Source organism: Spodoptera frugiperda, chromosome 5, assembly GCF_023101765.2.
Source record: "Spodoptera frugiperda isolate SF20-4 chromosome 5, AGI-APGP_CSIRO_Sfru_2.0, whole genome shotgun sequence".
NCBI lineage: Eukaryota > Metazoa > Arthropoda > Insecta > Lepidoptera > Noctuidae > Spodoptera > Spodoptera frugiperda.
In genome coordinates this window covers 4,386,648-4,400,275 of record NC_064216.1, presented here as the reverse complement: position 1 = coordinate 4,400,275, position 13,628 = coordinate 4,386,648, and the positions used below count along the sequence as shown (strand labels likewise).

Below are 13,628 nucleotides of genomic sequence, written 5' to 3'. Positions count from 1 at the left end.
ACTTGCTATTACAGTACAGTAGCGATAATGTAGGTAAAATTATTACTATTTGCCATTTTTTTTAAAGGGATTATCATTAAATGACTTCTCTCGCCTTGGGCGAGGCTAGAGGATTGTAATCTTCCAAAAATTTTTACTATTTTTTTATATATAATTAGTAAAGGTTATAAAGCACTGCGTTAAAATTTTCATCTAATCTAAACTCTACAGTTAATAACATACCCCAAAAAAGTCCCAAAACTCCCTACCATTATTACTCCTACATTCAAGGACATAAAAGTCATGGGAACACTCACTTTCTTTCAAACCAATCGTGCCAAATAGCGATGTTCTCGGATTATAGGGGAAAAAAATGGAGGATGCACCTGTGTTTACACGACTATTGTCCACAAAGGCAACCAATTTCGATGACAGTGGTTGATCTGGTTGTTCGTGCAGGTACTGGTGAATAGATAGGGTAGTCTTGATGACAATATGGTCAGTCATGTTAGCACTATGCACTTTTAGCTCTTTGACTGCCAGTAGAAAACTGTTGAATGCAAATCTTCCGCTAACGTCGGTCACCGGTGACTACCACGGCGTTCAATATGTTTGACTTTGATTCTTTTAACAGCATGGTTGGTGTGGTGCCTGGGCAATTGACTGCCGCACAATGTGTAACGACGTTTCGATTCCCGTACGGAGCAGCTCTGTGTGATCCACAAATTGTTGTCTCGGGTCTGAGTGTCATGTGTATGTAAACTTGTAGGTTTGTAAATGCATCTACGATACAGGAGAGAATACTAGTGTGGGGACAATGTTTCAAAAAAAGGATAGTTTGAATCGACACCCATATTTTAATGGTTTTAGTTGAAACTTATCTAAAGTTAGATTCAAATTTCTTTTTCGGTTTACTGCTGTCAAGAAATACTTAAAGGGATATCATCCGCTAATGCTGGTTAACAATGTACCTATGTATGATGCCATATCACAAAAACTTCAAGACTTGCCACGTGGTAAAAAAGATTTATTTCATACTGCGGCAAATTTTTTCCATTACCCTTTTGTAAATAGAAACTGACAAATCATTCAAAAACTAATTATCGGTTTGATGTATTTAAGTTTTTATTGCTAACTCTAATTATATAATTATTAAGCAACTAACTAAAGCTATATAATGACGTCATTGAGTAATGACATCAGACGGCAGCTGGTTCAACTCCTAACTTGTTACATTTAATTTTAACTTCAAATGGTTATCGTCAAGGTTATCATATACACTATGGGAATGAATCACTATGGCATAGTACCTAACTATAATTTGGACTATGTTGTATGAGTACGAGATTTTTGGTTCTATTCCCAAGCTGTGGACTGCCTAGCCTGGAGCTGCGGACTGCCTAGCGGGTTACAGGGGCTGAATTTCTGAATATTTTACAGGGTATTATCACATTGCATTTTCTCACTTATAAGGTGGTTATCGTATCGATCCACAGTGCCTATAGTTATTTTCTTGATACGGGATTATCATTCAATGGTTTCTCCTACCTTGGACGAGGCGAGAGGGACTAAAAGTACTGTTCCTACTCCTGCTTTTCTAGCTGGAGCCCCTCAATATGGTATCCATATTCATAGTGATGCTGTGTGTTCATTAGTAGATACTATTAAAAACACGTGTAATGTTGTAAATACAGAATGGCCATTCATTCGGAAAAAAAACAAGCGTCATATATTTTATTTATGTGAATACCTATTTCATATGAATGAATCATCTTGCAAAAAATGATATTAGATTAATTCCAACTTTTGTTTCGGTTATAATAACAATTTTGGCATAGGCACGACTGATTTTAACTACCCATATTTTGTTTAAAAACTTAATTTCGACTTGAAGAGTTGGTTGGCCTTGTATGCCCAGAAAATCCAAACTACTAAACTACACAAACATAACCTACAAGCATAGTAGTTCCTATATCTTGGTAGACTTTTTACGCGTCCAGAGATTCTTTACCATATAAACAGGTAAGAAAATATTTTCCACTAAAATAAGCAAAATTAATACCTCGTCTTACAAAAAACGTATCCAAAACAACTAATTTTCGCATCTAGAAATCAAACTAACCATTTTGAACTACCGAGCTTTATTCGAGTTTTACTAAATATAATTTTATAAAACCTATAATATATAAAAAATCCAAAGTTAAATATACGGAAAAAAATGAATGAACTATTTTTAATTAAATTAGGTTCGTTGAACGTTTTGAGCAGCTTTTATTAATGAGACCTCCTATTGTTTTATTGCTGTTTCAATTAAATTATTTGACATTCTCTAATGCCAAACGTGTTTGGAGATCGCTTTGTAATATGTTCCATTAATGGTCAGACAAGATCCTGTTTCAATCAGTTTAAATAATAAAATGTTGATACTTTTCGAATAGGAACTAAAAATTCTTACAATTTTGATACATTATCCGTCCTTGGATCGTGGGGCAAAACGTAGGATTTACTTTTCCAAAATTGGACAAGACTGAGTTGGATGACGCTTTTTTAAAGATAAAAGTACGAGTTTAATGTACATAATGTACGTTTAACTTTAACTGCCTCGTTTTCGTCGAGTGGTCACAATTGTGACTGCCGGATCGAATGAATGAGTCTCTCTGTTCGATTCCCGGGTTGGGCAAAGTATTAATGGACTTTTATTTAAATTTGTCAGTAGTAGCAGTATCAGTATATGGAAATAGGTTAACCCCCTAATACATGGTACTTATAACACAAATGGTGAAAAGTGCGTGTACATTGTACAGTGGCATTACGTGCCGTAATGTGCACCTCTGCTTACCTCCTCGGAGACAAAAGGTCTTCTCCCGCCTTGAGTGAGGCGAGAGAGTGTCAGACTCTTACTGACTAAAAACCACCCAGTTCTTACTCCTGCTTTGAGCCGGAACTTTGTTTTGATAAATTAGATTTTTTTAAACTTAGTAGTAACAGCCTCAACTTAGCAGAAGTCGTAAATAACATTAGTAGTGTAGGTATCGAAACGAATTGAATCAATATCAATCTCTTTTATCGCTAAATTTTGATTTCGCAACTTAATTACTTTGCCACAATTTATAATATGTAAGAGAACATTTTGTAATTATACTTGACATGTTTATTAACGTTAATTATTATTTTCCATTAGTATTAGAAAGATTAAGTGTGCTCTCAATTGCCTCGTTGGTGGTCACTTGAGTGATGAATCAATGTCAAAGTCTGATACATGTATTTCAACGACTGAACTACCATATAAATTTTCTAGTCTTGTTTTATGCTACACTAGCTGACTCGACAAACTTCGTTCCGCCTCGAACATTCTTGTCTCAACTTTTAGACTTGCCCTGGACTTCCACAAATAATTCAACATCAAAATTACCTAATTTTAGCGTGACAAACGAATAGTAAATGAGGTCACCCAGATACATATAGAGATTATGTTATATGTTGGTTCTGAGCCTTCAGCTCTAATCAGCCCTATGCACAAAACATCCCATTGAATTAAAAAAATTTTGCCACAGCGAAGCTGTTTCGGAGCTGCGACTTAAGCTTGAGGCTAAACATAACTGATGAAAGTCGGGATGTTTTCCCTGACTACTACGTATAACTTCAAAAGAATGGGTTTATGGAGATGATTAAAACTATAAAGTTAAGTGTCATCATAATTTATTAATTAATTATAATATTATAAAAATACGAATGTACATATAAAGTACTTCCCTAATTACATCTGAGCAAGAACTAATAAACTATTTAGTAGAGTCTGCGTTATACAACTAAAGGCTTTGCAACATTTCATAACAGTTTTCATGTATTTTAATTATAACAGTCCAGTTTTATTTAATTTATCATGAACAATTTCAACAAATAATTGTTTGTATAACCAACTATTTTAATATTAAAATTAAAACTAACAATGTAATCATATATTTACAATGTTCTATAATATAAAAATCTTAAATTAAAAATCACGATTATCAATAAAACTGCTTATTGCCCGACAATAATATAAAACTAACATTCTCAATAATTAAATTATAAAATAACTAAATAATAAATAACAGCTGCTATAAGAACCAGTCAATTCTTAATTTATTTTTAAAAATTATGCTCTTAATTATTAGAAAATTACTTTAAAAAATATTACAAATCAGCATTGATGGGTTCAAACAAAAGATAATCACACTGACATTTGTTTTGTCCGCCGACGACATACAACAATAAAACGAGAAAATAAACATTATTGCCTAAATATTTCTTCAATAAACTAAATTTTTAAAATTTGGAGGTAAACAAAACACTGCACAAACAAACCTTATGAGATCTTTACGAAAACCAAATCCACGTTGCGAATACGTACAAACATACCTCTAGAAATTTTACAATCTGTATAATCGAAACTTGGACTAATAATACTTCTCATTAAAGTTAATCTAAAATTAGGTACAAATACAATTTCATATCTTAAATCTCTCTAGAAATGCACCTATACAATTATCAGAACCACTGCCCACAGAGTATACACGCGTTACAAAATATTCTTCTTACTATGTAGCTAAACAAAATAAGGCAACACGTCTTTACAGGCTAAAATTTAACGTAATATAATTCTAAGCAATCTCATTTGTATACAGTAACTCTTCTCAGACAGTGGTGCTAGTCAAAATTCATCAGCGTCTCATAATATCTTCTATACTGAATCCTTTCTTCGGTCCTGTCGACGAGCTTGTTCCTGGCTTCGGATTAGCTGGCGGTTGTATCCCAACAATGTTCTTTATTCCACTTGTTATAAAGCTCGAACTGCCTTCTTCAGGGTCTTTCTGACCATCCTTACAATTGGTGACATGAGTGGAAGTGCCAGGAGTTGTGTCTTTAGGAGGCGCGTGTTTAACTATTAAATCTTGTGCCACCGTCTGCTGTGGTCCTAATATTGGATGAGGAACAGGACCGTACGCCATTTGAGGGTGAGGCGGAGGCATGGGCAAGCCAAACTTATGATAAGATGGCATTCCCAACATGGATGGTGGAAGTCCAACTACAACTTCTCCATTTCCCATTGACTGCCGAGGCATTGTTAAGTTAGTAGGCTCGGGTGATCGGCTTCGATACACTGCTGCACAAGTTCTCACGTTATCTCCAATATCAGGTGGATGGCTTCTCTTTCTAAACGGACTCAGGTACATACCAGAAGGCCCAGGATCTATAGGAGGACTGGCCATTTGACTCATTTTTGTAGAATCAGGAGGTGCAACTTGATGAAGGTCTCTGCGTATTTGTAGTTGAGGGTGTCTGATCTGTGGCTCAGGAGGCTCATTGTATCGCATCTCCTTTTCTATAATTTCATCTGACGTGTACCGCCGTTTTTCATATAAATCTGATGGCATACGCATGTGTTTCTCTTGGTGTTGAGGACGCATAGTGTAAGGGCTTGCTCTGTCTCTCTGCTCATTATGGTGGCAGTGAGTTCGTTCCACTGGAGATGGTGACGTCCGTCGTGGAGGTCGTTCTTCACTTTGCTCTCTTCCAATACTTTCGATGGAAGAGGACCGCGCTCGTCTTACAGGGGAATGCTCTGGTGACGACAACTCTGGATCTTCATCGTCAAAACCAGGTTCTATAGGTGATCCTGGTCTACCAATATCTTCTTCACCTACATCTAAGACATCACCTGGTGGCACGTCACCAACAGCATGTGTCAAGGCATGTCTCCTCAGGTCACAGTTTCTTCTGAATACTTTACCACAAGAATTGCACTCGTAAGGTTTATGGTCCGTGTGAGTTAGCAAATGAGTCTTGAGGTTTGACCGTTGATTGAAGCTTCGGCTGCAAACCGGACATTTGTGAGGCGATTCTTCCATGTGAAGGATTTTGTGAACCGCCAGGGTCCTTGACTGGCAGAATCCTTTCCCGCATTCTGTACACTTGAACGGCTTCTCCTTTGAGTGTATGTACCTATAACAAAAGAAAGTGAAATTAAATGTCTGTGCTATATTTAATTTTGCATCTGGATAAGAATGTTCCTTGGGAACGCTTTAATGATTCGTACCATAAAATATCGTGGTTTAATTAAATGTCGGAGTAGAGGCGGAGTGAATTTGAACACAAGTTTCGCTGATAATACGAAACGTGGTTTATTTATGGTACATAACAATGTATCAGAAACGGGTTTTGATTGGATTTGGAGGCGTTCATTCATTAAGAGAGGAACGACCTTTTGTCGTCTGCAGTATTTCATTGTCCGCTACTAAAGTGAGTAGATGTCATTTGAGATAATACAATAACTGTACTTTACACAATTCTATACAGTATAATAGTAAAATTTTAATGTCGGCAACCACTATACTGTTCAATGTTCAGACGCGCCTTGAACGTGATCCGAGTAACATGAGCCTTTAGTCTCAAGGCGAGCTCAGCGACGTCGCATGCGCTCAGTACGTACAGCCTCACCATTTTTTGAAGACCTCCGCTAATTCTTTTCACTTCCCCGTTTTGTTAATGGATCGCAAATGTGGAGGGGAATGGGAAGGCCAAGTTTCGTTGGTTCCGTTCCACAAGAGTTCCAGTCCAACCGAATCGAATTACGTTAAAAGCATTTTGTGGCCAATCGCTGCGATTAATATTATTAACAGCGGCGATATTGAATAACTAGTGACCATCTGCTTTATAGCTTGTAGGTAGGCGAGCGATGTGAAAACAGTGTTTTATAGTATACGTGGCTTACCGGGCTCAATTACAATTTCTATTAGGTGTATATTAATACAACCTGTCATTATTTATTGTGAATGGCTTGCGATACGTCATTGAGACTAACTCGACTATGCTTAGTTAAAATTAAACGTCTAAGTATAATTATTTATTTAGAAATGTTACTTTTGAAATACCAAGTATGTTGCTTTTGAAAGTCAAGATCACGATTTAAATTTGTGGATATTTATAGTATGAAGTCAATGCTTTACTGAAGCCGGTAGCTTGTTTTAAACTATATAAATGTTATGGAAATGTATGTTTTACGTTACCGTTTTGCATTATTTACCGTTTAAATAAAAATGCTTTTTCTTACATCACTTTTATAATTGCATGCCGATATATTTTTATTTGAGGAAACACCCATCCGAGGTCGGTACAAGAATTGATAAAAGGAAGTATTGAGAACTTCGTGTAATCATGTTAATAACATGCTTGTGTTCTGCCATGTTTCTTAAAACGGAACGATGATGGCAAAACTTGATTCGTTAAGGTAAGGTAAACTTGAACTTGCATTTTTAATAGTTATTCAATAAAAAAATTCTTAAAACTAAAATGCATGAATAAAATAAAGGATTTTGTAAAGTGTAGGCGATTGTCAAAATGTTTAGTACAGAAATAGTCACGACTGTTTTGTTGAAGATACATTATAGAGATAGTCGGGAAATACGTGTTGTGTAAGTAAAAATGTATAATACATTTTATTAATTACTTTTTGATTAATGTGTTAGGAAGCGAAATTGCTACACATAATTAAGATACTTATCAACTTTGGCTTGCACTTAATATTAATTTCAAAATTAAATACATTTTAAGTCTTTAAACGTCTGGCTTATATGACAGGATGTAATATTTTTGTGTATACATATGTTATGCATGCAAGCCTCCATTTACAATTTAAACACAAAACGAAATAATATCCAATATGGCGGCGTGCCCTGCGGCTGCGCCACACGCTAGCATACCTATACAATAAACCATACATTAAAAATATCTGTAGTATTTACTCATAACTGAATATTAGTGCTAGAAGTACCATCAATTTAATTTAAGTGCACTTACAAATACTCGTTCTAAGTATTTCTTAGTTCAATGACTCGATAGTAATCTTAAAAATGGAGCCTGAAACGCTTAAAAGAATTAGCCACGATGATATTACAAAAAATAATCTAGCTAATGATAGTGACACAGAGTCCGTAGACCTAGTTAATCATGAGAAACTTGATAAAAAACTAAATGAAGAATAGACTGAGCGTGGTCCATTTAATGATGATGACTACAAAAATTCTTTGGCTTGTCATGCAAAGAATGCGTTGTGAAGATGCGTAGTTACATAAGGTAATAACCGGTTAAAAGTAAGTAGAGATGACAGAAAGTCTCAGAAAGAATGTCAAAATAATGCATGAGTGATTGCTAGCTAAGATGGTGACCAAATTATGGATGGTAAAGAATTTGTTAATGCAAACATTTATGGAAAAATAAATAGCATTTGCATTTGGGATTTTATTGTCTTCTTAACCATAAAGTGAATGAATAAATCAGTGAAGTAACAAAGCTTTGTATAGAGCATGTTTGAACTAAATGTGTACAATAAAATTTATGTAATCAAATTTTCCCTGCATTCAAATGTGAAGATAAAACAGCCGTAAATATTTTACTGTCATCTATTGCTATTTGTAATGCTTAGCCTACTCAAGTAGGCAAATGTAATAAACATATTATTATTACCTTAGCATTAGGTTGGTGATCGATAAATATCTAAATAAATCGATAAAATTGCGTCTGTATCGTAATCGAAATCTTTTATCTTTATGCAGCGATTATCATTTTTATGTATGCTTTCGAGTGGCCGCGCTAGTGAAATATTATAATATCCAAATTTAATTCCGAGTTTATGATAGAAATCGATTCCATCAAATCCGTTTAAGTGGTTATCTAAATATCTTTTAAATCATAAAAATCTGTTCGATGTCCGTCCTGTTAGGTGTACATTGATAAGTGTATTAGATAGTTAAATTATTTTCATCAAGGAAAAAAATATTGAAGCATGTGAAAATAAGAAAAAATATCATCATTTACCCGAAAAATAAAGTTCATAACTTTTTCCCGGACACCCAAAACGCCGGAGGTGTTAGGGAGTTTGGAATTCAAGGGTTGTTGGGGACTCGGATCACACTATTTAATTTTGATTCTCCAAGAATATAAGTCAATTTTAAACTCTTTTCGGTTACTTCGTTCTCTATAGGTCCAGAGCACAATGAAACGTTTCCTTACAAAGTAGAAACACATTGTAACTTTGTACATACAATTGTACATACGGATCTCTAAAAAGGAGTAACGACCCAAACTGCCAATTACACGGATTGTGCACGCATTTTACTTCGCTCTTATGTTCGCACATTGAATTCGTAGAAACGCAAAAAGTTCGGTTTTTATTTCCCAAATTCTCATATAACAAAATGTTATAAACGAGAATTATTTTTAGTTTGACAATGAACCGTCAATTTTTGTTTTAGCAGCTACAGTCTAGATTAATGACAGAGGTTATGAACTGCTGCTAAAGCTTCCTATTTTAGTTATGTCTCTAATATAAAAACAAATGTCTAAAGTAGCTGACTATATATAATATTTTTGTTTTTGTTGAAATTGAATATAAACAAACTTATCAAAGTTTGCGAAAATTCCTTTTTTGGCACTAAATTAGTTAATTGCTTCAAGTAAACTTGCGTCAAAACTCTAGTTATGAAACATTGATTTAGAAAATTGATCAATCAAAAAATCTCATTTGCTATTTTATCCATTCCAATATTTATGAGAATCGATTTCCGTATATATAATTAAAGCTGACCTTACTAAAATTTTATCGATGATTTATACGCTATTGAACAATAATGGTTGGCCAAAAACGGATGTTTTATGTAAAAAAAAAACTCAAGGGTTTGCCTAAACCATGGACAAGGACTGTTTAAATTGCTATGCTGGAACCTTGCAATTTTATACAGTAGGTACCTCGTGGTGGAACCTCAAAGGGCATGGAGATTAAAAAAGATACAAATTAATTTCTGAATAACTAGACTCTGAGAAGAGCTAGACTATAGAACCGAATACATAATAAAATAAAAAACTGGAAGAGCAGTATCCTTAGAAAGCTTGTGGCTAAACTTCAATATCAGATCATTGAAACAAAAAATCTTGTACAATTTATAATATCACTATCCATTGTCATTGACACTACAATGAACAAGAAGTTTTACGAAACGGACAATGATTTCGCTCCTATCACATTGAAATCTTATACTACAATCATGAACTACTCAGATTACTTCAGCACAATACACTTCACCACGCAATGTAGCCACGTCAATAATATCACCTCCATTTTTTCTAACAGGTGAAGCAGAATGCCAAGTGACAACATTAAAAATGTCAACATTACGTGCGTCGGCACAGCTCAAAGAGACCAGGTACGGGGGTTAAGAGTAAGCCTTTTATGTCTGTCACAAATTATGCATAAATAGTTAGGAATTGTAAGTAACTTTACTTATTAAGGAGGTAATACCTACATTGGACAACTAACTCAATGCCTCATTGGTAGATTTGTGAAATGCTGAGTGCATACACTGTTGTGTGGATTTCGAAATTATTTGTCGTGTATTGTATGATGTCGCAGTAGATTCATCGGCCGTGACATAATTATCTAATTGTGGTCTAGGTCTTGTGGGAAAAATTGATCCGATAGTGGGTTTTGAGGACAAGATAGATGTTTAGTTTAGTAAATATTTGGTAAAGATATTAAAAGCTGAAACATACAAAGCATATAAACATGACAGTTTTTATAAATTGTAAAGAGAAAGTAAAGAAGTAGAGAAAAAAATCATGAATGAATAAGAATGGAAGGGCGCGAACCTGCCAGCGTCACGCAAATATTGTGTAGTGACTGACGGACAGACCGGTTTCAATGTACACACAAGCTAGTCCAAACACCCACGTCGGTTATTAAGATTTTGAATTATTATTAGATAATGGATGGACCTTCTAAACTTTATGATAGATTTATGTACTGGGTTGGGATGAGGATAAAAAATAATAGAATATTCGAGGTACATAATAAAGTTTTGGAATCAAATTGCTTTGGTATTATAAGAGGACATAGTAATTAGTATGAAGATTAATAGCTTCACAACGTAAGGGATAGGCTCTAACAGTTACAATAATAGGTACATTGAATACATCAATACCAAATACGGTTATTGGCTTGTGTTTACGATGAGAGAATCGTACAGTGTAATCCATAAAAACATAGAACATAACATAAAACGTAACATCGATAGATGTAAAGAAAAAGTGTTCCAATTAAATAAAAACCTGATATTTTAATATCGAAGCCGAAATTACTTCCAATAAATTTTAAATATCTAATGAACGCGATATCTTCATTTTAAAATGAATCGAGAACCACGATCGACTTCATATGATGACGGATTCGGAAACACCAGTCAAACAGCTTTACTAACATCAGAGAGACCGACACCAGATTCAAATTAACAAGGCAATTACTAGGTTACTACGAAAACGTTTGATGCGAACCAACTAAAACTATAAAACACACGAACGCTAGTAAAATGGTGAAGCCCCGAAACCAGAATGAAAAAAGTTCTAATTAATTTAAGGAAATTGATAAATGTCACAACAAACAAACATTCGTTCGGAAGTTCCAACGACAAAAAATACGTTTAAAATAAAAGAATTGGGACACACGTAAAGAATACACATAATTTATGACATAAACAAATCTTACCCTCGCTGGCATCTTATCGCACCAGTTCGATCAATTCTGACGTTAAATAAAATATAAGTAACGTCTGTCTCTTCTTATTATACTTGGAGATAAGGATCGCGATGGACAGTCGCTCAGAACCCCATCAAGACTCGGAGCGAAGATTAAAAAACTTTGACTCCAAATTACAGAGAGGACCGAGATCCAGCGCTAATGGGTTACATTAAAAAATATTTCCATTACGGTTGCCGGGCGGATAATGTGTTTTGAAACACACTTACCAGAGATGGCGCCGGTGTAGAAAATACACAGGTGACTCATGAAATCAACAATAAAACAGTAATAACTTGAATTGATAATAGCGACGTAATGCTGACCGAAGTGGCAATTGAACGTAATGCGTCGATTGCTTGACTTAAAACGTCTAAAAATATTGACGCTCTTTTTTCTGTTGAAAATGTAATTGGGTAAGCTGAGAAACCATTTGCAAGTACGGAAACAGGTTCCTAAAATGTTCTCGTTTTGCTTAACAAGCTGCAATGTACAGCCGTTGTGACGAGACGGAATATCTACAAAGTTAACGTTTCTGGTATCTTTATTCGAGACATTAACTTTTAAAATACAATGAACCACTAAAACGAAGCTAGAACTAGTTTCGTTGTAAACTTAAAATATTATAAAAGAAATGTTTCGTCTACCGATCCGGGTCAAAATGGTTTTTTTCCAATTCAATCGTGTTCTGAGATTGCCTATCGTAGAATGTTCGATTGGTTGGTAACGGATGTAGAGTTACAACTATGATAGACATGCCCGAAGGTTACAATGCTTAGAATTGAAACACTGTCACAATCACAAGTAAGTGATTGAAAAAATGTGAAGTTGTGGGGCGTGGTTTATATAATTATAATACATAATACAAGTTGAGAATGAAGAGAGAAACTTTGTTTTAGTACGATCACATTATATCTGTTAAAATCAGAAAATTTGCTTTAGCTATTACTACAAAAATACTATAGAATAAGTTTCAAATGAACACCAATAGTTAAGGAGCCATATCTAAGAATTAATCGGTCTTCGCAATGACCAACACCACAGATCGAATCAATTTCTCTCCATCGTTTTTTTCTTATTACAACGTCTGAATGGTAGATAGAGTGAGCCAACCGGGCTCCGTTTTACTTACATACGTACTTATACATGTTATATTCTGTGTTATTACACACTATGTACCTTATATCTATTACTTTAGGTTCATATTCATATTTTGCTTCTCCCATTCTTAGTAAATGATTTTTTGTTCTTTCGAATTTTCCGTAGTCCTCTTTAGATGAATATCTGTTGGTTTTATAAAGTAATTGTCCTGTAGCTTCATCTCTTTCATTAATTAATAGTGTACTTCCGAGACAAGATTTTATTACTAGTAAGTTTTAAAATATAAAAGGCGAGAACCGAGTGTCGTTATGCTGTTTATGGACAGTCGACTTGCAACCTTATACCCGTGTTTTATTGCCAACTACGAACTTGACACTTGAATGCTTGGACAAGGCAATAACAACACGAGTTTTTACGCATTAGAAACGAAATGTAAAGTGCTAAGTAAAAATATTTACTTCGAACAATTTCCTCATATACACGACTAGAGACTTAATTTAAACAAACTCGAAGATAATGTAAAAATTCAAACAGAAATTATGGGAATAAAAATTAGTATATCGTATGTAATACTAAAATCTATGTTTGAAATGCTAAGTAACAGTTTTATCAAAGCAATGGTAGTGAGGATTTTCATAAAAAAGTCTAGTTAAAAGTAAAGAGAGCAGGTACGGCGGACGCGCGATGGAATGCCGCTGGGGTCACTGTCCGATCCCTCCTTACGTACCTCCCGTTCATCTACGCTATCTAAACCTATCGCATAGATTGATCGTAAAACGCTTTTCTCATTAACTTTACTAATTATATTTTTAACTACTAATGTTATTGAAATGAAAAATTAGAAAACTATAGTTACATTGACTGTAAGTTAAGTAACACATTTTTAAGCAGATTTGTAAAGGTAAGGGTGTCAAGCACTTTCTAGTTATCGTTTTAAAGATTG

The 13,628-nt window shown here is 34.6% G+C and overlaps 1 protein-coding gene across 1 annotated transcript in view; it reads right to left on the bottom strand.

Annotated features, from left to right (window-relative positions):
* Positions 1–3,661: 3,661 nt before the first annotated feature.
* LOC118271686 (protein bowel) overlaps positions 3,662–13,628 on the bottom strand; it is a 35,319-nt gene continuing 25,352 nt past the window's right edge. The window contains exon 3 of the mRNA XM_035587833.2: positions 3,662–5,964. Coding sequence (XP_035443726.2) covers positions 4,683–5,964 — 1,282 coding nt within the window. The 3' untranslated portion in view covers positions 3,662–4,682. The remainder of the gene's footprint in view (positions 5,965–13,628) is intronic.